Source organism: Nicotiana tomentosiformis, chromosome 6 (assembly GCF_000390325.3).
Source record: "Nicotiana tomentosiformis chromosome 6, ASM39032v3, whole genome shotgun sequence".
NCBI lineage: Eukaryota > Viridiplantae > Streptophyta > Magnoliopsida > Solanales > Solanaceae > Nicotiana > Nicotiana tomentosiformis.
The window spans coordinates 12,862,201-12,889,791 of NC_090817.1; the positions used below are offsets into that span (position 1 = coordinate 12,862,201).

The 27,591-nt window shown below is 37.9% G+C and overlaps 1 protein-coding gene and 1 long non-coding RNA gene across 2 annotated transcripts; one reads left to right on the forward strand and one right to left on the reverse strand.

Annotated features, from left to right (window-relative positions):
• The first annotated feature begins 10,951 nt into the window (after positions 1–10,951).
• Positions 10,952–12,922, forward strand: LOC138893503 (uncharacterized). The gene is made up of 2 exons (XR_011409033.1): positions 10,952–11,446; positions 12,552–12,922. It is a non-coding gene; the product is annotated as an uncharacterized lncRNA (long non-coding RNA).
• A 4,012-nt stretch (positions 12,923–16,934) lies between these two features.
• LOC104104754 (respiratory burst oxidase homolog protein E-like) lies at positions 16,935–23,560 on the reverse strand. The gene is made up of 14 exons (XM_009612907.4): positions 22,902–23,560; positions 22,030–22,189; positions 21,769–21,817; positions 21,284–21,397; positions 20,217–20,639; positions 19,744–20,127; positions 19,512–19,607; positions 19,292–19,407; positions 19,042–19,212; positions 18,802–18,958; positions 18,529–18,717; positions 18,265–18,393; positions 18,022–18,100; positions 16,935–17,209 (listed from the first exon to the last, which is right to left on the reverse strand). Exons 1-14 carry the CDS (start codon positions 23,554–23,556, stop codon positions 17,100–17,102), a joined length of 2,832 nt encoding a protein of 943 aa, XP_009611202.1. The 5' UTR covers positions 23,557–23,560; the 3' UTR covers positions 16,935–17,099.
• Positions 23,561–27,591: the final 4,031 nt, after the last annotated feature.

The following is a 27,591-nucleotide window of genomic DNA, read 5'->3' on the forward strand; positions in this document are numbered from 1 at the left end:
TGCTAGAAATAGTGACAATGATTGGAGCATGGCACATTATGTGTGATTCTTATCTATAAAATGCTTAACCCTAACACGTTTGCTGTGTCTTACGTAGTAAGCTTAAGGTGGTTGGTTTGTGGTGAAACTGGCAACACACCATTACTTCACTAGATCTAAGGGAGCAGTAGTAATGACCAACGATGATGAGATCGAGCTGATCACTGACGACCCCCAGGGTCAATCATTTGAACAAGAGTCGGAGGAAATAAGAAAATTGAGACAGCAATTGTCTGATGTATATCAAGCTTGGGTGTCTGGTCAGCCTCCACCCCGTGGTCCCTCAGAGGGAACTTCCACCATACCCCTGGCTACCCAACCACCGCTCCATACAACGAGCGACCACATCCTACCACCAGGGTATGTGCCAAATTATAGCCTCCACGTTGCTCCGGGTACCTCTAATGTGCGACCTCCAGTCGCACCGGTCAGGAACACTCCTCCAGTCGTGTCTGGCGCCCCGGCATACACAATCCCGCCTCCACCTCCTGTGATGAGGCTAATCAATGAGCCACCATCTCATGCTTATGATGGCCAATATTACTCTCCAAATATGGCTTTCGGGGTCTCGGCTCCATATAATCAGACTCCTCAGTACGAGTCACCAGTGGAAAACGAAAAGCTTGTCAAGACGGTTGAGCCGGATGAGATGGCCAAGAAAATGAAAAGTCTTGAACAAAACATAAAGAACATACAGGGACTAGGGGGTCACAAAAGTGTTTCGTTCAGTGATCTATGCATGTTCCCTCACATCCATCTGCCACCAGGGTTTAAGACCCCAAAATTCGAGAAGTATGATGGACACGGCGACCCTATCGCCCATTTGAAAAGGTACTGCAACCAGCTGAGGGGTGCAGGTGGAAAAGAAGAATTACTGATGGCTTATTTTGGGGAAAGTCTTGTGGGGGTAGCCTCCGAATGGTTCATTGACCAAGATATATCTCACTGGCATGTCTGGGACGACATGGCCCAAGCCTTCATTAAACAATTTCAATATAACATAGATATTGCGCCGGATCGCAATTCCCTGTCCAATATGAAGAAAAAGCTGACCGAAAGCTTTAGGGAGTATGTAATCAAGTGGAGGGAGCAAGCAGCTAGAGTTAAGCCACCCATGGATAACCACGAGTTGATCACTGTTTTTCTGGAGGCCCAAGAGCCTGATTGCTTTCAGAACATGATGTCCACAATGGGTAGACCTTTTGCGGAAGCGATCAAAATAGGAGAAATGGTCGAAAATGGCCTTAAGACTAGCAGAATTGTAAGTCAAGCTGCTCTCAAAGCCACCACCCAAGCTATCCAAAATGGGTCGGGAATTTTGGCAAATAGAAAGAATATAGATGAAGGGTCCATGATGACTTCGGGATCTAGGGAAGTTCAAAGAGGGGCATCGCACCCTTATGTGCAAGTTCAGCATGGGCAATCCAGCTACCCTCAACATTACTATCCCCCGCCAATTCCTCAGTATTCTGTGGGACCGCCACAATATACAGTGTTTAATGCTCAATCATATGCTCGTCCTCCCAATCAACAGGTACGGGCACCATCTCCAAGATTTCCCCGACCTCAGCAGCAAAATTTTCGGGCACCCTACAATGCTCGTCCTAGGCAGGATTATGGTCGAGAGCAGAGGCCGGTGGAAAAATTTACTCCATTGGCTGAATCATACTCTAGTCTGTTCCAGAAGTTGAAGCAGATGGGCGTGATTGGACCCATCGCTCCCCACCATATGCATCCTGATTCGCACGGATTTCAAGCAAATGCTAGGTGTGAGTACCATTCAGGTGCTCCGGGGCATAGCACTGATGACTGTTGGACCCTGAAAAGAGCCATAGAAAGACTCATTGTTGAAAAATTGATTGTAGTCACGAATGGCGAGGAACCTCCTAATGTGACCAATAACCCGTTGCCGGTACACAATGATGTTCATTTTGTGAGAATGATTGGACGAGATCATGTATACAAGCCGGTTGGTCGATCAAAAATGACAGTGGTAACAATTCAAGAGGGAACCAAACTGGAAGTAAGTCCAAGCCTAGATGCACCGTTTATTGTGAAAGGTGCCCAGAGCTCAGAAAGGGAAACTTTATTTGTTCCAAAAATCTCGAGGTTGGAGGTTCGCTCCAATGCTCCAAGCCCAAAGTTATACGTCCTTGGAGGTCACCCCATCACAAAGGAGAATCAGGGCGGTACGACGGGTATAATAGAGCCGATCATAATCAAGCCTTCCACACAACCTTGTGTAACAAATACGAAAACCATCCCTTGGAACTACGACAAAACTGTAGTAACCTACAAAGGTAAGGAAATCATAGAAGAAGTGGGGGAAACTGACTAGAGGTTTGACTCGATCAGGGAGGTGTTACTCTCCAGAGGAGCTGAGGAAGGCTAAGCAAATCAGAGAAGGCCAAATGCCAATAAAGAAACCGGTCACTGAAGAAGAGACGGAGGAGTTTTTGAAAAAGATGAAAGTTCAGGATTACTCAATCATTGACCAGCTGAGAAAGACTCCTGCCCAAATCTCTCTGTTATCTCTACTTATACATTCAGGAGAGCATGCCCGTGTACTAATCAAAATCCTGAATGAGGCACATGTCTCAGAGAATACCACCGTGAATCAGTTAGAGAAGATGACCAATAGATTTTTTGAGGTTAACAGAATTTGCTTTACTGATGATGAACTTCCTGAGGAGGGAGCCGGTGATAATAGGGCCTTGCACCTGATTGTCAAATGTGAGGGGCATTATGTGAAGCGAGTCATGGTTGATGGAGGCTCGAGTGTAGATGTATGCCCTCTCTCTACCTTGCAAAGCATGAAGATCAATACAGACAGGATCTGACCCAGCAATGTTCGCATCCGGGCTTTTGATGGCTCAGCGAGAGATACCATTGGGGAGATCAATCTCACCATGACGATTGGGCCTGTTGATTTTGAAATTGTCTTCCAAGTAGTGGACATGGAAACTTCTTATAACTTTCTTATTGGAAGGCCATGGATCCATACAACTCGAGCTGTGCCATCCACCTTGCATCAGATGCTCAAATTCGAGCACGACATGCAAGAAATTATTGTTCACGGAGAAAACGAGTCATCCATTTATAAAGACCCGTTAATCCCATGTATTGAGGCCAAGGAAGGATGCGAGTCTATTGTCTATCAGGCTTTCGAAGTAGTTGTTGTGGACCATGTTGAGGAGGGAAAACCCATTCTACATCCGCGTCTCTCCGCCACATCCGTAATGGTGGCTGCACTTATGATGAGACAAGGTTATGAGCCAGGAAAAGGTTTGGGGAAATCATTGCAAGGAATTTCAGAACCCATTTCTCCGTTCAGTAACATGGGTACTTTTGGTTTAGGCTTCAGGCCAACACAAGCAGACGAAGACAAAGCCAAGCACCGCAAAAAGCATGGGTGGGTCTTGCAGAAACCTATCCCTCACATTTTCTACACTTTTGTCGAGCCACGATTCAAACATGGTCAAAATTCCTCGGCGCATGCAAACATTGATGAAATTTGCCATGGCCTCAGGCAGATATTTTCTGAAGTGAATATGATCCAGGCTGGTGAAGGCACTAGTCGTGCCGATATGAAACTAATTGGCCCAGAAACCATGCTCAATAACTGGGAAGCAACTACTCTCCCCACAAGGAAGGAGTCTTGGTAGTTGACTCTTGCAGCTTCTTTCTTTTGTACTTTGGTTTACCTTCAGGGTTGTAATCCAAATATCTTAGTATGATTTTAACGTTAACCCTTATATCCTTTCAAATTCAATGAAATGCAGTTCATTTTCGTATTAAATTTTGTATCTTTTCCTTTTCCTAATTCCTGCCATTTTATTTCCATTTCAGTTTTGTTAATGCCGGCTTTAATAACATGACATGCATGCGAAATTCACGCCCAGATCTCAAAAAGCTATCTAATTTTGAAATAATGCATCAAGAGGTCGAATACGATGAAGATAAGGTTTTTGATGAAATAAAAAGAGAGTTGGAACAGTTTGAAAACAAGCCTAGGCCCAACCTCAATGAAACTGAGCCAATTAATATCGGAGGTCATGAAGAAGTCAGAGAAACAAAGATAAGCATTCACACTGAACAAAAAACTAGAGATGCCTTGATTCAACTTTTATTTAAGTATAGAGATGTGTTTGCTTAGTCTTATGATGATATGCCGGGTTTAAGCGCCGATTTAGTTGTTCATAAGCTTCCTACATATCCTGATTTTCCACCAGTCCAACAGAAGCAACGTAAATTTAAAACGGACATGAGTGATAAAATCAAAGAGGAAATAATGAAGCAATTGAGCGCCAATGTTGTAAGAGCCGTACGATACACCACTTGGGTGGCAAATGTTGTGCCCGTGCCAAAGAAAATGGAAAAACTAGAGTCTATGTTGACTACAGAGACCTGAACAAAGCAAGTCCGAAGGATAATTTTCCTTTGCCGAACATCCATATACTTGTAGATAATTGCGCAAAGCATGAGATACAGTCGTTCGTGGATTGCTATGCTGGGTACCACCAAATTCTAATGGATGAGGGTGATGCAGGAAAAACCACTTTCACCACTCCGTGGGGTACCTATTGTTACAGGGTCATGCCATTTGGTTTAAAGAATGCAGGGGAAACTTACATGAGGGCCATGACCACCATTTTTCATGACATGATGCACAAAGAGATTGAAGTATATGTCGATGATGTCATCATAAAATCAAAGACACAGGTTGATCACGTGAATGATTTGAAAAAGTTTTTCGAACGGCTTCGAAGGTATGACCTTAAGCTCAATCCAGCCAAATGTGCGTTTGGGGTTCCATCTGGGAAACTCCTTGGTTTTATAGTCAGTCGGAGAGGCATCGAATTGGATCCATCTAAGATAAAGTCCATTTGAGATCTGCCACCCCCGAAGAACAAAAAGGAGGTCATGAGTTTGCTCGGAAGGTTGAACTACATCAGTAGGTTCATTGCTCAGCTAACAACCACGTGCGAGCCCATCTTTAAGTTGCTGAAAAAGATGCTGCAATCAAGTGGACAGACGATTACCAAAATGCTTTTGACAGGATCAAAGATTATCTATCAAAACCCCTTGTACTGGTCCCACCTGAACTTGGTAGGCCTTTGTTTTTATATCTATCGGTGATGGATAATTCCTTTGGATGCGTTCTGGGGCAACATGATGCAACATGCAAAAAGGAACAAGCAATATATTATTTGAGCAAGAAGTTCACCAATTATGAGGTTAAGTACACCCTTTTAGAAAGGACATGTTGTGCCTTGACTTGGGTCGCTCAGAAGTTGAGACATTATCTTTTGGCCTATACTACTTACCTCATATCCAGAATGGATCCTGTGAAGTATATCTTCCAAAAGCCAATGCCCACTGGCAGGCTCGCAAAATGGCAAATCCTGCTCACAGAGTTCGACATCGTCTATGTCACTCGCACCGCGATGAAAGCACAGGCTTTGGCCGATCATTTGGCAGAGAATCCAGTTGGTGATGAGTACAAGCCACTTACCACATACTTCCCAGATGAAGAGGTCAACTCAATAGAGGAAGTAGTTCCAGACGACAACCCCCTATGGAAAATGTATTTTGATGGAGCTGTCAATATCAAAGGAGTTGGGATCGGGGCAATCCTCATCTCACCTATTGGACAATATTACCCTGCAACAGCCCGACTTCGATTTTTCTGTACCAATAATACGGCAGAATACGAAGCCTGTATCATGGGTTTGAAAATGGCCCTCGATCTGGATGTGCATGGACTATTAGTTATGAGAGATTCTGACTTGCTTATCCGGCAAGCCCAAGGCGAATGGGAGACTCGAGACATCAAGCTTATTCCATACAGACAATGTGTACAAGATTTGAGCAAAAGATTCAAAACCATCGAGTTCAGGTACATTCCCAGGTTTCACAACGAGCTAGCCGATGCTTTGGCTACTTTAGCCTTGATGCTCCCTTATCCGGGAAACACCCATATCGATCCACTAGAAATCCAAGTTCGAAATCGCCACGGTTACTGCAATACAATTGAGACAGAACCAGATGGTGAACCATGGTATCATGACATAAAACGATTCCTGAAAATGAGAGAATACCCAGAGCAAGCCAAGGGAGATAAAAAAAGAACTATAAGGCGGCTCGCCAACGGTTTCTTCCTGAATGGGGAAATTTTGTACAAAAGGACCCGAGATTTGAACTTGTTGAGATGCGTAGATGCCACAGAAGCTGAGCGGATCATGAATGAAGTGCATTCGGGGGTATGCGGACCTCACATGAATGGATATGTTTTGGCGAAGAAGATTCTGCGGGCAGGGTATTATTGGCTTACAATGGAGCGAGATTGCTTCAGTTTTGTTCTCAAGTGTCACCAATGCCAGATTCATGGTGACCTGATTCACTCACCACCTTCGGAGTTGCATCCCATGTCCTCTCCTTGGCCTTTCGTTGCTTGGGGAATGGATGTTATTGGGCCAATTGAGCCAAAGGCTTCTAATGGGCATAGATTCATTTTGGTTGCAATTGATTACTTCACCAAGTGGGTGGAGGCCGTCACTTTCAAAGCAGTCACCAAGAAAGCAGTGGTAGACTTTGTTCATTCCAACATCATCTGCCGCTTTGGTATCCCAAATACCATTATCACTGACAATGCAGCCAATCTCAATAGTCATTTGATGAAGGAGGTATGCGAGCAATTTAAAATTATGCATTGCCATTCTACCCCTTACCGGCCAAAAGCCAATGGAGACGTTGAAGCGGCGAACAAGAACATCAAGAAGATTCTTAGGAAAATGATACAAGGTTCGAGACAATGGCATGAAAAGTTGCCTTTTGCTCTTTTGGGATACCGCATGACTGCTCGCACATCTGTTGGTGCAACTCCTTATCTGTTGGTATATGGGACAGAAGCTGTAATACCGGCTGAAGTCGAAATTCCCTCTCTTCGGATCATTGTGGAGTCGGAGATTGAAGATGCAGAATGGGTAAAACCCCGATTAGAACAATTAATGTTGATTGATGAAAAACGGCTAGCAACAGTGTGCTTTGGCCAGTTATACCAGCAAAGAATGGCACGCGCTTACAACAATAAAGTGCGTCCAAGGCACTTCGAGGTAGGCCAACTCGTTTTGAAACGCGTTCTTCCACACCAAGTAGAAGCTAAAGGAAAGTTCGCCCCAAACTGGAAAGGACCCTACATAATCAAGAAAGTGTTACCAAAAGGGGCCTTGCACTTGGTAGATGAAGAAGGACGAGTACCAAACATGACTATTAATGCAGATGCAGTCAAGAGATATTATCTCTGATATATACCCACTGTGGAACTTTCACGCATGATTTTCTTAGATCTAGATGACGAAGGCTACCATTGCTCGCTATTCCAAGCAAGTGTCACCCTTTTTGTTACACCTTTTAAGCTGTATGCTTCTTCTTCCTTGTTTTCCACCTTTTGGAACATGTGTACTTACCAAAAAAAAAAAAAGTCAAACAACAAATTTTCTGAGTCATTGAACTGCGTCCGACCTGATTCCGAAAGGATACGTAGGCAGCCTTACCCTGGGTTCGGTCCCATCGCAATAAAAATCCATATTCCCAATACTCCAAAACTGGGGCAGAAGTTTGTTTTTATCTTACGGTTTTTCCTGTAGAAATAGTTCCAAAAGTTGTAATTCAATTCAAAGTTCCTTTCGCCTTTTTCTGTTAAGAACTTCTGATCGATCTCTGAGAATACTTGAAGTCCCCATGCCACGGGCATTGTCCAACCTTCCGCGTGTCGTATATTAGTAAAAAAAAAAGGGAAGAAGAAGAAGAAATGAGAGAGTCTTATTGGTGAAAACCTGTATGGGCACTGTAAGGCGCCAACGATTAGAGAAATGAGAGAGGTCATTTAGTGAAAACCCGCAAAGGGCGCTACTAGCCGAATGAGGGTCTTCGATGCTCCAGCATGAGCACAACTAAGACAGTTTCAAGATGAACATTTGCGACGTATTTTGAGAATTAGACAGCTCAGACAGATCAGGCGTCCAGTCCAAAATGCATGTCATGATTCATTGAAGTCGGGACATATCTCCAGATAAGTCTCCTTATTTCTTTCCCCAAAAGGGATACCTTTTATTTAGACACAATTCCTTTTTATTTCCAATTGCTCTTCTATTCTTTTCCATAATTTTTCTTATATTCCCTTTCGGTCTAATCTTGCATCAAAAGCAAAGCAAAAAAAAAATGGCTGCAAAACTGGCTACAGTTTCCCCATAATACCGAGCATAATTTGGAGCATATACGAAAGTGACGAAGGCAGGAATCCAAATGTGATCTCTTTTGATAAGGCGGACAAAGTGTCTCAAAGAAACTGAAAAGGTCGCCTAAGCAAGACTTGCTTCATGGGAAAAGTTGATAAGCACTACAGTCAGAAATTGGTTCTAGGTGAAAGACAACTAAGTTTGATTTTAAAGGAAAATTGCCTTGCCTTAGGGACAAGGATTAGCGGTACCATGGACATCCGGGTATGAAACAGCCAGGGGCAACGTCAGAAGGACAATGTCTCTAGAAAGCGATACAAAGTATTCGGGAACCTCGGTATCACATTGACAAAATGAGTTCTTCGACAGCGGAGGGGTGAATTCAAACTACTAAGGGCATCAAGGCCACAAACCGACCACCACTTTAAAAGCTCACAAATTTTTCTTTGTTTGAAGCAGGATCAAAGCAGTGCAGAATGGCGATTCTCAAAGGGCGAATGTCACCAAAGGTAAGTTTCCGCGAAATCTCCACTTTCCTTTATTCGTAGCATGCATTATTACTGTCCACACCTCCCAATTTATAGCTTAAACTAGGTAGAACATTTTTGCCTAGGGGGATCCAACTCATAGTTCCGGGTAGAAGTAATCTTCGCTCAGGTTGCTTTTTGTAGCTTAACCCAGGTAGAACCTTTTCACCTAGGGGGACCCAGCTCATAGTTCCGGGTAGAAGTACTCTTCGCCTAGGCTTATTTTTCGTAGCTTAACCAAGGTAAAACCTTTTCGCCTAGGGGGATCCATCTCATAGTTCCGGGTAGAAGTACTCTTCGCTCAGGTTGCTCTTCATAGCTTAACCGAGGTAGAACCTTTTCGCCTAAGGGGATCCAGCTCATAGTTCTGGGTAGAAGTACTCTTCGCCCAGGCTTGTTTTTCGTAGTTTAACCTAGGTAGAACTTTTTCAAACCCTGGTTACGTTTCCTTTCGGTAATACAGGGTACCAACCCCCGGTTACATTCCTTTGCAGTAATACAGGGTGCCAACCTATGGTTACACTTCTTTTAGTAACACAGGGTACCAACCCCTGGTTACATTCCCTCTCAGCGATAAAGGGTGTCAATCCGTGGCTATATTCTCTCTTAGTAATACAGGGTGCCAACCCCATGTTACATTCTTTCTCACTGATACAGGGTGCCAACCCTTGATTATATTCCCCCTTAGTGATACAGGGCACCAACCCCTGGTTACATTCTTTGTTAGTGATACAGGGCGCCAACCCCTGGTTACATTCGTTCTCAGTGATACAAGGCGTCAACCCCTGGTTACATTCCCTCCAAGTCTTTCAACCTCACTCGTAGGGGACACACTTCCTAGCTTGAGTCAACCGTATTCATTTTAATAGGAGATGCACTCCCTAATATGAGTCATTATTCTAAGGAGATGCAATTCCTAGTTCGAGTCCTTCAATCTCACAGCCATTCCAATGATACCCATGGGACACGCACCTCTTAAGTCCAAGTTATATCAATTTTATACCTAAGATAAAAACATCCTTTTCGGAGCCTTTAGTTTCATTTTTGGATCTTTCAAATAAAATAAGCTGACCTACAGTTTTACCCAATAACTCGCAAGATTTTCTCAATGCCAAACTGGGGCAGAAAATTTTGTTTGTTTTGTTTGTCTTTGATGGCTTTGCAGGCCCTGCCGTAGAGCATATGTTGTGACGATTAAAGCTTGCAGTTTCAGCTTTCTCATCATAATAAAGAAGTTTCCGGTCACAAGATAGTTGGAGTTAGCTTGGATAATGTGTCAGCAGCCCAGCTTCTCGAGTTTCATTTTCCCGAACTCTGATCCGGAAAGCAAGCAATCGAGAATGGGCCATGATCCTTTTCTCAAAGAGCATCAAGATCCAATCTAAGGTCAACACAAGCGAGCAGGTCAAGAATCAGGATTTGACTCCACAAGACACATAGATTAGGAATTTTGTAACTCTTAGTTTCCAGACATATGTAGTTCTTTCTCTTATCCTTTTGATGCAAGCAACAAGTAGCAGTAACAGCAGCAACAACAGTCTTAAATCTAGTGTCTGGTAGTCCCAGCTACCAAATTTTTCCAGAACTACACTGACCTGATTCCTCTAAATAAGGATATGTAGGCTACCTTGGAAGCAGGGTTCGGTCACCATTTTAAAAAAATGCTTTCATTGGAGTAATATGTGAGCAAAAATTAGCCATGACATTCACTTTTCTTTGCACGAAAATCTTCATGTTCTCGAGCAAAGAGGGGCAGCTGTGAATACCTAATTTTTGTACTATTTTAACACCTCCTAAAGTCATTAGTGTTTTGTTGCTTTAATTATATTTCCCAATTTTTTGTGTCTTTGATTGCATATTTCCTATCATAAAAATACCAAAAAATAGTTCTTTCTTTATTTGTGCATTTTAGGAATTAACTAACTATTCAATTGGTGAATTAATCTAGTTAATTGATCATTTGAATAAGTTACTTACTTAATTTGTTTGTTTGTGTAAATTTAGTTTAATAAGTAGGATTAAGAAAGAAATTGGGCCAAATTTGAAAGAGAAAGTGGCCAAAAGTGCAAGATAAGGGGCTACCTTTGAAAGGGTCCGGAACGACGTAGTTTTGCCTCAAAACTACGTCGTTTTATTAAGTGACCCAAGATCAAATCTCACCCATTGATCACTCATTGATCTAATGGTCCGTATTTGATCTCTCAAGAGGTATTTAAAGCCTCAAAAATCTGAAAATTTTCCTCATTTCACCCATAACTCTTTCTCTCTTCTCTCTCTTCTCTCCACCGCCGCCGGAAATCACCCATCGGCGGCGGACCACCTCCAAACACCTCCAAATTAACACCATACAATCTCCACAACCTCTTCTTCCCATATCTCCAAACCAATTCCTTCAAAAAACCCTCAAACTCCTTGAATTTTAGATCTAAGAAACTTTAGCCACCACTTTTTTGCCCAAAATCTTAAAGTTCCGGCCACTACCACCCCACAATACCTACATCAACGGATAGAGCTCATCAAGACCTACCTATTGATATCAATTCCATCCCAAAAATCCGGCAACTAAAAATCCGGTCAAATTTCGGCGACCACCCCGAACCCCCATTTTAGCTATTTTTCGGCTTCAAGCATACTTGTTAGGTATAATCATCATCTCTTTAATTAATTTCTGATTTTTTTTTATTTTAGTAGATTAGTTTCTATTTTTTTATTTTTTCTGTTTTGGTTATTTCTTGTTAATTAGAGTTTCAAGTTAGGTTTATTTAATTAGCTATCTCTATTTAGTTTAGTGGTTTGTTAGATTCGTTATTGATTTAAATATGATCTTTAGTGTATTAATTAAATCGTTCACTTAGTTAGTCGATTATTTAGTTGTTGTTAGTCGTTGTTCGATTATTAACGATGCTCGTTCTGTTTTGAGAATTAGTTTGTGAATTTAGTTATTTGTTTAGTAATTAGTTTGCACAAATCCAATTCATTCCCATCAAGTTGGTTTTAATACTTAGTTCAATTACGTTTTTAGTCTCGTCTATGCTTTGTCAGTTCATAGTTGTCCAAGTTTGATTTGTGTTGAGCAAGTAGCTTGTTGTTGATGTTTAAAATCTGAAGTTTAGTTTATTTTATCACAAAATAGGGTAATAGTAGCTTACTTTTACTAGTAGGGTGGCTGAAAGGATATTTTTTCTCCTTGCTTCTGACACAGCAGATTTTCAGGTTGTCCTTTCACCTTTGGGACAGACCTTGAACAGTGTTTAGCACACAAAGTCAGTCTTTTGGACAGATTTTTGGTGAAACAAAATCTGTCCAAAAATCTAACTTTATTTGCCTATTGAAAGGGCTGTTTTTCTCCTATAAAAAGGACTGTCTTACACTTAGAATGCAGAGTTCCTTACTCACTGAAAAGGGGGACACTCTATCTTATACTTAAACACATCTTGGAGAGTTGCAAAAAAGAGATATATCTTTGAGAAAAATCAGCAGCTTAATACATATAACAAGCTGAAATTTCAGTATTTTGTGAGGTTTATTTGAGTGCAAAAAACCTTGAGAAAAATAGAAAGATCCCTTAGGCAATTTGTGAAATTGATAGCTACCAGTTTCAAGCATTTTTGTTGAGTTTTCTGGGTTGTCTTAACACTTGAGTTGCTGCTGTTTCTACTGTATTTGTTGCTGAGTTTTTTTGTTGCTGCACTGCTGTATTTTATTATTCTACAAACCAGGTAACTTTCAAATTCTTATATTGCAGATTCTTGATGATAATAAGAAGGATTTGATCCCGGTTTGATTGATGGAACATATTGGATCTGATTTTTGTTTCAAGATGAATGTTATATTAGTATTATCATTATGTAAATCTGTTAAAGATTAGTTAAATTATCATTTTCTTCTTTATATATGTGATTGAAATTGCATTCTGTTAAGATTACTTAGTTTGAGAAAAAGATAAAGACCCCACTTTTAACCATGTTTGTTTAGTTTGGGCTCTTTTTTCGTGAGTTACTTTCATGGTTCATGTATAATTATCTAAGAAAGACTTCTAACTTCAAATATTTTGATGCTTTAAATTATAGTCAACATAATGTTATACTTAATATAGTTCTTCTCTTTAGCATTGAAGTATTACCATTTTTTATAGTTTTTATATTTAGTCATGATTTTTATGTTGTTAATGAGTGTAGTTGGATTAGTGCCATGTTGATGTAGATGAGTAGAAATATTATGTTAGTCTTTAAGAAATAAGTTGGTTAAGAAGATAAAAGATAATAATTAGCATGTAAGTTTTTTTTATGAAAAAAAAATAATTTTTAGTTTGGACATCAATGTAAGAAGCAATTTGGGCTTAGAAAAATACTTGTTATTTTGTGTTGTCTCGGTCATCGAGGCACTTAAGCAACATGGGCCAAATAAGCTAAAATTTGTAGGCCCAATGACAATACAAAGTAAGATGGACATTTTCTTTAAAACCAATAAATTATCTTTTGTTAAATAAAATAAGTGGCCCAATACCATAAAAGTTTAACATAAGTTTATCCGGGTTTAAAGTCTTGCATTAGTGAAAATTATTTTTAATAATAATATTATTTTTTTCAGTCGAACAAGTAATAAATATAAAAAAAGAAGCGCTTTTTAATTAATTTAAGCGATAAGCAATTTTAGGCACGTTTGAGATGTAGACCATGTGTTCATACACGGTCCTTGGTCGTTATTATTATTATTTTTTTTTAAATAAAGTAGTCATGTGTGCATTCCCGCTCCTTGACTCTTCAATATTAATTGTATTTAAACTATGTGTACCGACACGCTCTTTGTTTTAATACATATAATCAAATAAGGACCTTGTGTGCTTGTACGCTCCTAGGCCAAAATTATTAATTATTAAGCGGTACTAGACAATAGTAATTTAAGGCAAATAATATACACTTTATCCAAAAATAATTCAAGCCAAATTTTAGTCAATAAAAGCGATCGTGCTAGAACCACGGATTCGGGGAATGCCTTTCACCTTCTCCCCGGTTAACAGAATTCCTTACCCGGACTTTGTTTTCGCAGACCAATAATAATAGAGTCAAATCTTCCTTTGATTAGGGATTCGAATAAAAGGTATCTTGGAACACCAATAAAAATCAATTTCAAGTGGCGACTCTATAAATAAAATAATCCCTACTCAATTTTGTCGCTTTAATTGGAAAAACCCTTTAATCCACACAATATTACCTTTGCGGGTAAAAAAAGGGGTGTGACAAAATTATTATTAAAAAATACAATAGAGATATTAATACGACCGATAAGAAGTAGAAATAGTAAAATCATATCCAAATAAAAAGTATTCTTGCAGTGACTTAGTAATTAATATTGAATATATGGGATAATATTTAATGGGTAGGGTATTGAACTTATTACTATTGATATATGGATAATTAACTAAATATTAAGTATACGATTTTTGGATTTTCGGATATCCAAAAATTTGAAGTACCAAATCCAATATCCAATCCGAAATCCAAAAATTTTAAAAATTAAATCCAAAATTCAATCCGTAATCCGAAAATCCAAACCAAAAATTCAAATAATTCGAATTTCGATTTGGATTTCGGGTTTGCCCAAACTATGCTCACCCCTAGACAAATGTTTAGAGTTTAGTTAGTAGAGATTAGAAATCCATCACTGAATCCAAATATATATTTGCCGCATGACTCTTGCAATTTTGTATACAAATCATATGCGGAACTAGAATTTTGAATTTATAAGTTTTAGATTTTAGAAAAGATAATTTAATGGATTCTGAATAATATACATATTAATTGAAGTTTTTAAACATAAATACAATAATTTGAACCAAAACTACTAATTCTATCGAACAAGTAAAATTGTAGCTCCACCCCTGACTTGTTTTATGAACGAACTAAGTAGTACCCTGTCCTAAAATAGTCATTACTGTGTGTGCTTTGAGTGTCAAATGAATTGATCTTTTATTACTCGTTGGTAATAAGTACATAACTAATTTTTTGAATTTAAGGTAACAGTCACAGGATTATCTTTTCTGATAAACGGGTAAGGCCAGGGCCGGCTCAATGATATTTGTGGTCTAAATCAAAACTTCAATGAGGGGGCCCTAAGATTTTTGTTGTAGAAGAAAACTCATAATTTTATTTGAAATTTATTTTGTTCGCTTTTTGAGATGCGAAATTATTAATAATTTATTTATTAAAACTCAGATTCATATTTTCTAGTTGACATATTAAAACTCTAATAAATAACTAAAAAGACAATCTATACTTAAAACGAAAATATATCAAAAAAATTTAAAAATAGATACAAATAATAAGATATAGAACAATCAAACCTGATTCAACAAATACATAACTTGATAAACTTTTGCTACTTCAATATTCTTGATAGAACGCCAAAAAACTTGAGAACAAATAAAAAAGATGGTACTTGTGTTTCTGCTATTTTATTTTGTGATAGTGACTCAATGAGATTGGAATGTAGAGAAGGCCAAAGGAACAATAGAAAAGTAAAAGTTAATAGACTTTTTGCAGAGAAAGATAAAAAGAGATAAAAAAATATGGGCCAATTTATAATAATGAAGGTACATAAATGAGGCAAGATTGTGAGACGTAGCAGTGGATCCCAAAAATATATTCGTTTTCTAATTGTTCTCCAACGGGCCTCTTTCCTTAAAACTTGCATTTTTTTTTTCAAATACTTAATATTCTTTAAAAAAAATTGAATAATACAATAAATGTTAGAAAAATTTGGGGCCCCCACAAATAGGGGCCCTAAGCCATTGCGGGCCCTGGGTAAGACATGAGAATAAATGATATACTGGCTTTGCACCATACAAACTCATTAGATTCTTTTAATGTACAATGCTATTTGCAAGAGAGAAAACTTATAACGGGAAGGAGTTAATTACTCAGATAATTAATCAATTATTTAAAATTACTTAGCAAAGTTATATTTTTTTTATTTGTAACAAAAAAAGTCAATTAACTATTTTAATAGCACTCAAAAAGTTATTTAACTATATTCTCAAACTTTTGATGGCCAAATATTTATTTTACCCTCTATAGTATTAACCTTTATCTTTTTAAATATTCTTTTAATATTATAAAAATTTTATTTTATTTTATATTATGGACTTACCATATAATAAATATATCTTATTTATAAAGTGAAAAAGAAAAAATAATATGTATAATGTTGGAACAAAATAGTGGAGCAAAATTTTCAAGCACACAAAATGTATATTATAAATATACCTCTATTTGAACAATTATTATTTTTATATTATATGCATGAAATATATCCTTTAAAAGCTTTTATTGTCTTTCATTCTTAATTGTGTAAACAAAATTTTGAGTTTTTGTTGTTATTATTAAAGTTATTCAAATAAATTATTCTAATTAAATTTTTTACTGCGTTCAACTATTTTATTCATCAATTTCAGGCGCTTTAACTTTTATTCTATAACTCAAACATAATTTTTAATATAATATTTATGTGATAAAAAAATTACTCATCTAAATAAGGTGTACACAAACGTTAAGACTAGTTAGGAGTAATAGTTTAAATAGAGGGTGAAGAGATTGGATTAGTTTCAATAGCATCTGACAAATTGAGCCAAATTCGCCGTAAAATCAGCGGCCCGTTTATAATTTACACGATCCAAAGTTCAAATGACACCGCATTAATCCTAAAGAATATTCTCCTACTGTTGTAGTCCGAGATTGCAAACTATATTTATGTTCTTTTGAGTAGTCGCGACTGAAAAATACCAAAAAACATTAATTTAGTTGCAGTCTTAAACTGCAAAATGTAGGAAAATATTTTTTTGGGATTAATCCGGCATCATTTTGAGTGCTATATAAATAGTTAAGTGACTTTTCTATGACAAACAAAAGAAATATAATTTTACTAGGTAATTTCAAATAGTTGAATGACCATTTGAGTAATCGACTCGAACTAAAAGTCCCTATGAACATATATTCTACTCCTGTGTTTTTTCCTGAGCATACTATATCATAAAAATTTACATTCTTTTTTTGAAAATAGTCTAATCAAATAAAGATGTCTTTCTCACTATAATCCTATATTGAAATTACTGTAATCACATATAAATATCTTTCTCACTATAATCATTTGTATGCTGTATATATACATTTACATTTTGCTAAATCAATATGTATACTCACATGTATTCCTTTTTTGGTATAAATAACTACAGAAATGAAAACGAAGGAAAAAGAAAAGGGAAAAATGTTTTGCTTGTTACCCAATTTTTCTAGCTTCAAAAGTGCTCCTTGTGAAAAACAAATCTTGTGGATGTCTTATAAGTCAATACTTTTGATAGCTTCTTCAACTCCTTGGCTAAAACAGGCGTCCCACAATAGAAAACTCCTGCATCATTTATCTTGTTAGTAAGGCCTACCTTGATATCTTTTAGTCTCTAATTTTCCCTTGTTTTTTTTAAAGCTATGTTGCTCAGACACTCTGAAAATATAGTCGGGTGTGTGCCGGATCCTTCAAAAGTAGTATATTTTTGGAGGATCCAACACGGGTGCAGCAGCAGTTTGGAAAGTCTGCGCAACATAGTTCTTAACTCTTAAGTACTGCTTGTCCGTTTTCCTTTTTCTTTTCCTGTTTGAGTTATACAATCACTTTACTATAAAATAACTGAAGGTAAATTACTCTGATATTCATTAAGCGATAACTTGATAAAAATGGTAAATAACTTGCTGTAATAAGTTAAAGTAAGTTAACATTATAAAACATCTTTAATAGTGTCGGTAGATATTGTTACATCATAAGATTCTGCTACGAGCTTGCAATGCCTTTGATTATTTATCTTTATAGTTTCTTTATTAGCCTCTATTTTTGGTCATATTCATTGTCAAAAGGTTGGATTATATTGAAGACAAGTTATGCTAGGATTATGCTGGTATTATTCATACTGACTGTTTGGTATGTTATATTAATCCAGAGATTGTTAATTTTACTGATATATCCTATGATAACTTATTTTGGGATTACTATTCTACCCTCTGGCAGGTGTAAGCTATTCCGGTATTATTTTTAATCCTAAGATAACTTATCCCAGGATTAGTAACCAAACAAGGGATAAGGCGGTACTAAATTTTTATTCCAAAATTATTTTTGGTTATCCATTATATCAAACGACCCCTTGGTTTGAGGTTGTGACAATTTCTTACCTACTGTTGAAAAAGGATGCTTGGAAGCTATTCTGTTGAATACTTCTTTCCACTTGGGCCTTGCAAAATGTGTCTTCACCTGCATAGTCTAAAGTGAGTACTTGGTGGAAAATGTACCAGTCCAATTGCACTCTACTCTTTGCTGTTGTATGATTGAACTATATTCTTAAAAATAAATTCCAGCCTCGCCGAATCTTTAAGAAGCTTTGAATGAGGGTAGTAGTGATGGAATATGGATCATACCCGAGTGCCAGAAACGATGTCAACACCATGTTTGGCATGGTTAAGTGCCTGAAGCATGGTGATTAGAGTGGACCTCGCGTCATCTTTATCATAAACGCTTGTCAAATAATTGTGCATCTCTATCTGACCCTGTTTCATTGCAGCCAATTGGTAATAAGATTGTCAAACTACAATACTAATAGACCATAGTAGAATCATTAATCAAAAGAGAAAAATTGGTGTAGCTACTATTAAGGACATTCATTGATGATTATTATGTACTACCTTGTGATCTATCTCTGCAACTTCATTCATGACTCCTTTAAACCACTCGAACGATCCAGGTTCTCTAGTAACCCAATAAAAATATGCATTTTTGGTCTTCTGTAATTTCTTTCTTCCACTTGATGCCACACTTGAAGTTGCAACACTTCTCCAGCTATCATATGATGAAGTGATCTCAGTACTAGAATCCTGAAGTTAATGTTTTGACTAAGATTAATACCACATGTTTACTTATTTAACAAGAATAAACAAAGAAAACTAAAGGATGAGTACCACATTGTCTTCTGTTCTTGAATTGTTTAATAGATCCTTCAAGATACTTATAAAAGGTGTAGCTCCAATTCCAAGTCCTACAAGAAGTAAGACATCGTAATTTTGATAGTCTTGTGCTGGGGCACCATACGGTCCATCAACAAGCAATCGAGGTAAACTGCATCGTAAATAAGTCCTTTAGACATATTGACAAGGGAATGGCGATTAAACTTTACATGTCAAATAACATTGATGAAGTACCTTCTTTGATCAACATCTTCAAATTCTTTGAACTTAGCTCGACCAATTACACATGCTGAACTGTTATCCTCGGTGAATACTCGCTTAAGTTCAGCTGTCCAGTCACCTACAGTGCGTATGTGAACACTGAGGTAGTCGTCTCCTGGTGCAGATGTTATAGAAAATGGATGCCTGGAAAAATAGTAAGATTGATACTTAATTACTGCTTGTGTATATATAATCAGCTTAATACAGGAACGAACTCACACACCATTCAAATGAGGAGATTGTTGGGCATTGCAAGAATATGTACTGCCCACTCTTGTATTTGAAACCATTTGGTTTTGATATGATCAAACTGAGAACGTCTCCTGGAAGTACAGAAACCTGTATAGGTAGAAAAACCAATTCTTCATTTGTTTCCTTCTATCCTTTTTATTTCTTAAATTCTCTACTAGATGGAAAGCTAATGAGCTGATATTTCAAGTTACCTTAAAAATCTTAACTCCGAAGTATTCTGATCTGCATTTTCTGAAACTCCTCTCTGCAGCATACAGGAGCAACGGAATGGAGATGTACATCCATGTCTGCAACAATCATGTGCAACAAATATTGAACATTTAATCATAGATAAATGAAAAGTAATTTGGTGCTTCATATATATATATATATATATGTGTGTGTGTGTGTGTGTGTACTGAATATATTCATAATTGTGCTTACTGTTTTGTGATACCATTGGTGGTCCAAGAACAGGAATATTCCATGTATTAGTAGCAATACATAAACCATTGCGAGAAGGTGATGAGAATACCAAAATGCGTTAAAGCCTGTTAATCGGTTGAGAGGAGGTGGCAGCTTCACCAAATTTCTCCTGAATCGTCGTGATGCTAATGTGAAAGTAATTGTCATCAAAATTACCATACCAATACCTGTGATGCCTTCAACACCAGTCAAAAGGCTTTTATAACTAGGCTTCACGTTGTCAAAATGAGACGATATAAGTGTAAATTTTTCTGTAGATGAGTTAACCAGACGGGGAAAATCACACGCTAAATGATTCCCCGCGTGAAGTACTACTCCAACTGCTATGGCAAATGCAATAATCTGCCAATTGAAATGACATAGTTCAGAAGAAAATTGTGTTCATTATAAACTTCAAGAGTACTAATATTGGTGAATTTGTTCTGTCTCACCTTGTGAAAATTGATGTTATCGTCGAAAGGGATAAGTAATCTGGATCTTGTAGACCTTAGCTTAGTTAATGTGTTACGACAAACCGGTAAAAGGATGAGTGCCATATTTAACTTGAGAGTCTCTGCAGCACCTTTAGCTATTGGCAAGCAATATCCCATAACTTGGAATGGTGCCCTTTGCCTATACTGTAAGAATTTCCATGTGAAAAGTCCGGCCATTGTTATCATCCATAGCAATAGAATCCAACCTCTTTGCCAGTTCTTTAGTACAAGACATTCGAGGGTGCAGCTCGCTCTCTTTATTATGTCTTTCGGCTTAAGGGATCCTGAGTTTTGACTACATCCAACACTTGGTGTGCTTAAAGATCTGCTGTAATTCATGTAATTGTCCCTTTGCAGAAGAAGTGCTTCCAACTGCCATAACTGAAAGAAAAGGTGAATGAGGTACAATTATCAAATGTGTCCGGCTACAATGATGTTACTGATAAACTAAACTACAACTCAAATGATACAGTTCCTCTGTCTCCCCAGAATGAAAGAAGTGATTTTTGATTTCTTGATCTGTTAAAATTAGTTTTTGTTGCTCATGCGCTTCTTTGTTAGCCTGATGCTTAATTTTATCTTTTAATGCCTATGATCAAACTATCTCCTTTAACTTGATCGAGACATACATGTGATTGGACTAATAATTTGTGTTCCTGAAAATTCATTGTATTATGACATTTTATTAAGCTTAGCAGAACCAGAAGCAGCTGCTTTATACTTTAATTATTTCTGTAATGCTTAGTTTAAGTAAGAAGTGGAAAAAGTTCCATTCCCAAAACGAATAAAGATTGTCTCAAAAAGTTTCAATCAACGTCTCAATTCCAAATCAGAATACTTTTGGTGTTCTGACTGATATAATGTGGTTGGTCATCCAATATTGGATCTGCGGTCCGAGTAATTTGGACATAAGTTTTTGTTTGGGCAGCAAATAGTCAGGTCACCAACTTTGTTAATTAGTTTTTGAAAATAGTTTAAGGGGAGGAAGTAAGAACAGAAAGATAAGAAGATCAAGAATTTGGTACCTCAATGTAACCAAGATCTTCAGGGTCTAATTCCTCCATTATTAAAAAAGCATAATCTTCTGCACGTTCCTTTAATCTGGACAGCTTATTTGCCGAAGCACTCAGCATTATTAGCTGTTGGAAGAGCAAACAGAAAAAGATAATATTAGAAACTTCTAAAGATATCGTTGCAGTATTAAACAGAGTTAAATTCAGTATAAACAATATTCAAACAATCAAATCATTTAAAAACTAAGGGCATATAAATTTCTGCACCAAGCTGATATTAGTAACGTGGAAAAGAAGGCAAATAACCTATTTGAATTGGTCATATACTCATATTAATTACAAGCTTATATAATATCAGCGAATAATTGTATTCTCGAATATAGCCTTCTCTATACCAAGTTTTTCTGTTTTTTGACAAGTACTACGAATAGTATAAGGAAATTATAAAATTTTAACCTCTTTTTGTAAATTGAGAAGTTACGATATGATAACCTTACCTCTTGAACTTCATCTCTGGTAATCCTTCCATCTCCATTGCTATCAGCCCTATAATGAGACGTACATGCAACGTGAGCAGTTGAATAAAACATAAATTGGACGACAACAATAAATAAAAATCACAATTTATCGATTATCAGTATTTATCAGACGGATGCCTTTAGAGTTAATATAACATTCTATAATAAGTTAAACTACACTAATCGTGTAAAAAGATTTGAACTATCAGTATACTTAAATAAAATAAAGAGTGCACAAACATGTCAAAGAAAATCTGAAGGCGAGCGTCGAAGCTCTGGTCAGAAATCTGCAACCAAAAATCATGAAGTTCTGATTTCGTTATCTTCGCCGTCTTTTGATGTCGTCGTCTCGCTAGTGCATCAAAAACTCCCACCGCAAACTCTTTCGAATCCTCCATTCCTGCACCATGTACCACCACCCTTACACATTTGTTGATGGAATGGAAAAAATGGCAAATTTAAAATCAAGATTTTGAAGTTAATAAATTATATTGTTTCTATGGGGATATATTAATTTGCTCCATGAAGTTCGCTATACAATGAAATCTTTTGAGTTCTACATACAAGTAATATTGAAGGTACTATGCTTTTCATGTTCTTGTAATTTTTCCTGTAGAAACGAAGCTAAAGATAATAGGATACAGTCTCTTCATTTCATTTTACTCTGACATTTGACTGTGCTTTAAAAAAGAAAGACAAAATTTTAAAATGTTTAATTTTAAACATGTTATGACATTTCTATGAATATAAGAGCATGATAAAATGGGAAGTTCAAAGTCTAAAATTCTTTTAACAAAGTTGAAAGAGAGGAGTGTACACAAAATGAAACTGATAAGTACTCCAACCATCCCAATTAATGTAAAAGTGTTAAGATTTCGAGAGTCAAATAAATCTTTACCATGATCTTTTCATATGTTTTTTTTTATATATATTTTGAATTTTTAGTTATTGTGACTTATAATATTTTTTTTACATAGTTTTCAAATATATAAATTTTATCTCAAAAAATTTAAATATTCTATGTCTAAATTCACGGAGAAATTTGAATCTAGAGAGAATAGTTATTTTGATAGCATTCATGTCATTTACGTGAACTGAAATTTCGAACGTACCGATGCATTCACCAAAATCTTCTCTAGCAAGCAATCCCTCCTTAGCCAAAGCATTGAACCGAGCCTCAACTTTTTCCCATAGCACATTATCTTCAAATTCTCCAGTACTTTTCTTGCTTATAAATCTCAATCCTCCAAGCGCGTGCTGAGCACTCGATTTATTTCTCACTAGCTTCAATTTCGATTTCATCTCTTCACGTATCGATAAAATTGTCTGCTCACTATTATCATTAATCCGAGTACAAAAAACGTGATCATTATCCACGTCGGATATTGACGTCAGTGATCCCGTTGAAAATCTCCGGCGAATTTTGGTACCGGCGCCGGATGTTCTAGAAACTTCTTCACCTCCAGCGGCTTTTGTATTATTGTGCGATGAATTAGCCGGCGTCGGCATTACATTACACACAACGATCGAATTATCGTCCAGCTCTACCGTGATTTCAACTAATTCCTCGTCATCGTCGTTGTTGTTATTGTTGTTTCTGTGCAAATCGTTGAGGAAAATCGGCAACATTGCAGCTCGGTTGAAATCGCGACAGTTTGCCGTCGCCGGCGTTGAGTCCTCCGGCAAGTCAAAGTTCCGGCTGTAATTCGATCGCTTTGAGCTGCTTCCGAAAGAGGAAGAACTCAAAATTGATACGAGCTGCTGCATTTTAGGAAACTACAGGTACCTAACTGTAATCTGTAGTGAAGACTGTAACTGCTAATTATATATATATATGCCCATTTCCTTAAGCTGTAAATTTGTACTCATCGGCCTCTCAATTCTTTGGAGAGAACTCTTAATTTGAAGGAATGTCTCCAACCTTTTAATTGTAGAAGAACCCCTTCAGTATGGTTGAGGTATGCATGGTATATTTATATAACCATGTCAGACATGAATATATAATAAATATATGAAGTAGAATATAAGAAATGAAGAAATAAATGTGAAATTATACTATAAAAATTTTGAACTTTGTGGTATCAAACGTGACATAAGATTTGAATCATAAAATACTATTAAAGAATAAAATAAAAGGTTTAAATTTAATTATTTTCAAATTTGGAAAGGAATGATTCTTTTTTAAAATAGACTAAAAAGAAAATAAAATTATGAAACCCAGAACGAATGATGTAAATATATTATTGGTGTAAAGATTTTAAGATTTTCAGCATTTAATTACTCATTATACCGGTCTATTAGTGAACCATCTCTCAAGGGATTGTGAAAGTGTTAAAATAATGAGTTCACATATAATATTTGTTAAGATGTTAGTAGATTTTAACATATATATATATATATATATATAGAAAATTATGGGTTCAGATGGACTTGCATGTTGCAGCTAAAGGACTACATCCGCCCCTGACAAAAACCTAATACAAACTGAGAGACAGATGATATGTAGTTATATAGATAGGTAGGTAGACGTTGTACAATTACTACTACATATACACTTTGTTTACCCTGAAAATCGGATAACAATTGAATTTGTAAGTGGTTTTAAAGATATGTGATCTATCTTGATACAAAACGATAAATTAGATTATAATTGAAATAAGTAATGCAAAAGTAAATGCAAACCATACAAATTAAGCGGTCTTAGCCCTAAAGAATTGATCACCCTCGAGCCTTAGTGCTTTGATCGATATCAAGACAAGATAGACAAGAACTTAAAGAAAATAATATTAACTTAAAGAGAATAACAACGTATTGCTTTGGGATGTGAGTTACAGTGTGTTCAATAAATTATCAGACCTCCTTTATACAGTAGAGGAGTCCTACTTTAGGTATAATTCTATAAAAGGTAAAAAATCTCTTGATTTGCTGATTGTCGGTTCCTTATTGATACGTGCCGAGATTCTCTCCGCAATATCCGACCGATCATGAATATTTCGGTCTTCTGTTAGTTATCTAAATAATATATCTCCGAGCTCGTTAGAGGCTAAGGTCGACACTGGACTCACCGCTAGTCGAAGACAGGCGTTCCGACCTCGGGTCCTAGCTCGGTGGGACTCGAGGTCGATCGTCATTCCTTGGTTGCCACGTTTCAAACCTAATCTACCAAGTCATAGGCGAGCTAGATTTTGACCGTATACAAATAGTCCCCTCAATTTTCGGAGAGTAGATGACGAGGAATGACATGATCTTCCAATCGTGACTTCGATATTTTGTGACAGAAACGACAAAATAGTCGAAACGTCTCGTCAGTCAAGTCTTAATGGCATTAAATGCTCGTGAGTTGCCGGTCGGCCATTCCCAGATGTGAATAGTCACTGGGAAGCTATAAATACCCCATCATTAGTTCATTCAAACTTTACTTTCAAACCTTCTAACCTCGTACCTTTAGAAATTTCAACACTTCCAAGCATTAAATTTCTAGTTGTTCTGAAATCCTTTTATAAGAACTTCAGCTCTATTTTTATCCCAAACCATCAAGCTTAATCTTTTAACTTCCTCTATTTTTTTTCATTTATCAAAGAAATAGTGAAGAATTGAAAATCCGTTCCCCAACAAGAAATTCTCTCTGCCTCGTGACTGGCTGTAGAGGAAAACATTTCGTCTGCTGCTACCAAGGAACCGACACCGGAACCTCCTCTGAAAATATTCATCCCTGGGGGGTGCCTGACTGGTGCTGATTTTAAGATCGAGAAGCCCTCATCGGTACCGGGTCGATGTGAGACGGTCTCGAGATATATCTGCTCGATCACCGAGGACGCCCTCTCCGAGGTCAAAAAAGATTGCAACTGGGCTAATAAGCACGTGGTGGTCCCCAAGCCCGAGGAAGCCATCACTACCCACGTGGAGGGATTTTTAAGTGTTTACACTTATCCCTTCATGTTGGGTCCCTTGTACCCGGTCATTATTGCCTTCTGTAAGAGGTACGAGGTGACCCTTGGTCAAATTCACCCTTCTTTTTGGAGGATAGTAATTCTCCTTCATTTTTTTGTAAGCAAAATCGAGGGGTATACCTTCCCCCTCGACTATCTCATGTGCTTATATAGTCCCCGACTTTATCAAGGGGGACTAATCAAGCTTGCTCGTCGGGCCAGTAAGGCCCCGTTTTGGAGCATTGACGAAGATCGGGATCGAGGTTGATTAGGCCGCATTATCTGAGTGAAGACCTCTAATTTGATCCCAGTCAAGCATATTCCATTTCCTGCGAAGTGGAACATGACACGTAAGTATAATCTTGCTTTCAAGATTTTGTTCATCGCTCTTCCTTTTCCTCCATTCTCATCGATGTTTTGTGGTGGTGCAGTTGTTTCTCGGATGCCGGATGCATTTTCTCGAATCAAGGAATGAGTAGAGGGCATTGCAACACAAAGGCCCTATTTCGAGTGTTCGTGGTGCGAGATTTCGAAGGCCCGATGGGAGTCCCGCTCGCATGATGAGATTTATCTTAATTGGCATTTGATTTTCTTTTTGCGTTGTTGAGTTCTTACTCGTATTATTTCTTTTGGCAGGTTTATCAAAGGATGTCGCAATGAGGCCTCCGTCCGGTGATGCCGATATCCATACCGAACCATCTGCTCCGAGGCAGGATAAAGAGAAGAATAGAAAAAGGGCTCCGAGTTCTCCAAGCTCTGAGAAGAATAAGGCAAGGAAAAGATTGGTGCGTAAACCCAAGGAAAGCACCAGTGCTAGATCAGTGTCTCCGGACTCACTCTATCGATTGAGGGATGAGTCCGATGGGGAAGGAGAAGCCTTCGTTCTGGTGGCCAGTGTGCCGCCGCAGCTCGAAGGGCAAGGGGCCTCCAAACTAGAGGGAGGCGAGGTCGATCTTCATCAATTCGGGGAGGCCGAGGAAGAGGCAGGAACTGAAGCTTCCTGGGATGCGGGCAAAACCCCGTAGGAAGCACTTGGCCCGATAGAGATTTCCGAGTCACCCTCATTCATAGAGTCGATGTTCAACGAGGCCCAAGGTGAAAAAGAACACCCCATAGAGGGGGCCCATAGAGAGAACGACCCCTTCCGCGGTTTTTTTGACGGCGTGGATTCGGCGGCCACGGAGGACACCACCGGATTTGGCGATTTAGAGATACCGAGGAAGATCTCACCCTCTGAAGAAAGCGGGCCTTCTTCGAGCCCGAAATTGGTCGATCGATTCCCTGCCCCAAGTGCTAATCCAAATCAGAAGCGATCTATTGTTATCTCCCTTCCGGAGTATGCCCGAGTCCTCTCCTCCCCGGTAGGGGTGGCTAGTTATCTTTGGTGTTTGGTGACCGAGGATGATCAAGCCAAGATGAACGAGGTAGATGTACCATGCCCTTTTAATGAAGCACAACAGGCGCTGAACCGGGTAACTTCATGCTTTCCTATGTGATTTTTTGATTTACACTTAGATTATTTCGTAGATAACTTAGTGTTTCTCTTCGTGCTCGTAGGACTCGGTGCTTCATCATGAGACCTTTATAAGGTACTGGTACGAGCAGAAACAACTTGAAGCTGAAGTTTGAGAGCTCACAGAGAAGAGAGATGCCTTTAAACTTCTTAGCGAGCAGTTTGAAAGGGAACGTGTGGAGCTGGAAGTTGCTCGGAAGGTACATGCTAATTTGGTCGAGCAGGTAAATGTTTTTGAGGTTAGTGACGATGAATTTGATTCAGGAGACTAATGGTCAAAATTCGAAGGTCCAGCAAAAACGTGATCGGATTGACCAGTTCCGAGTTGAAATAGATATAGTCAAAGCTGAGACCGATGAA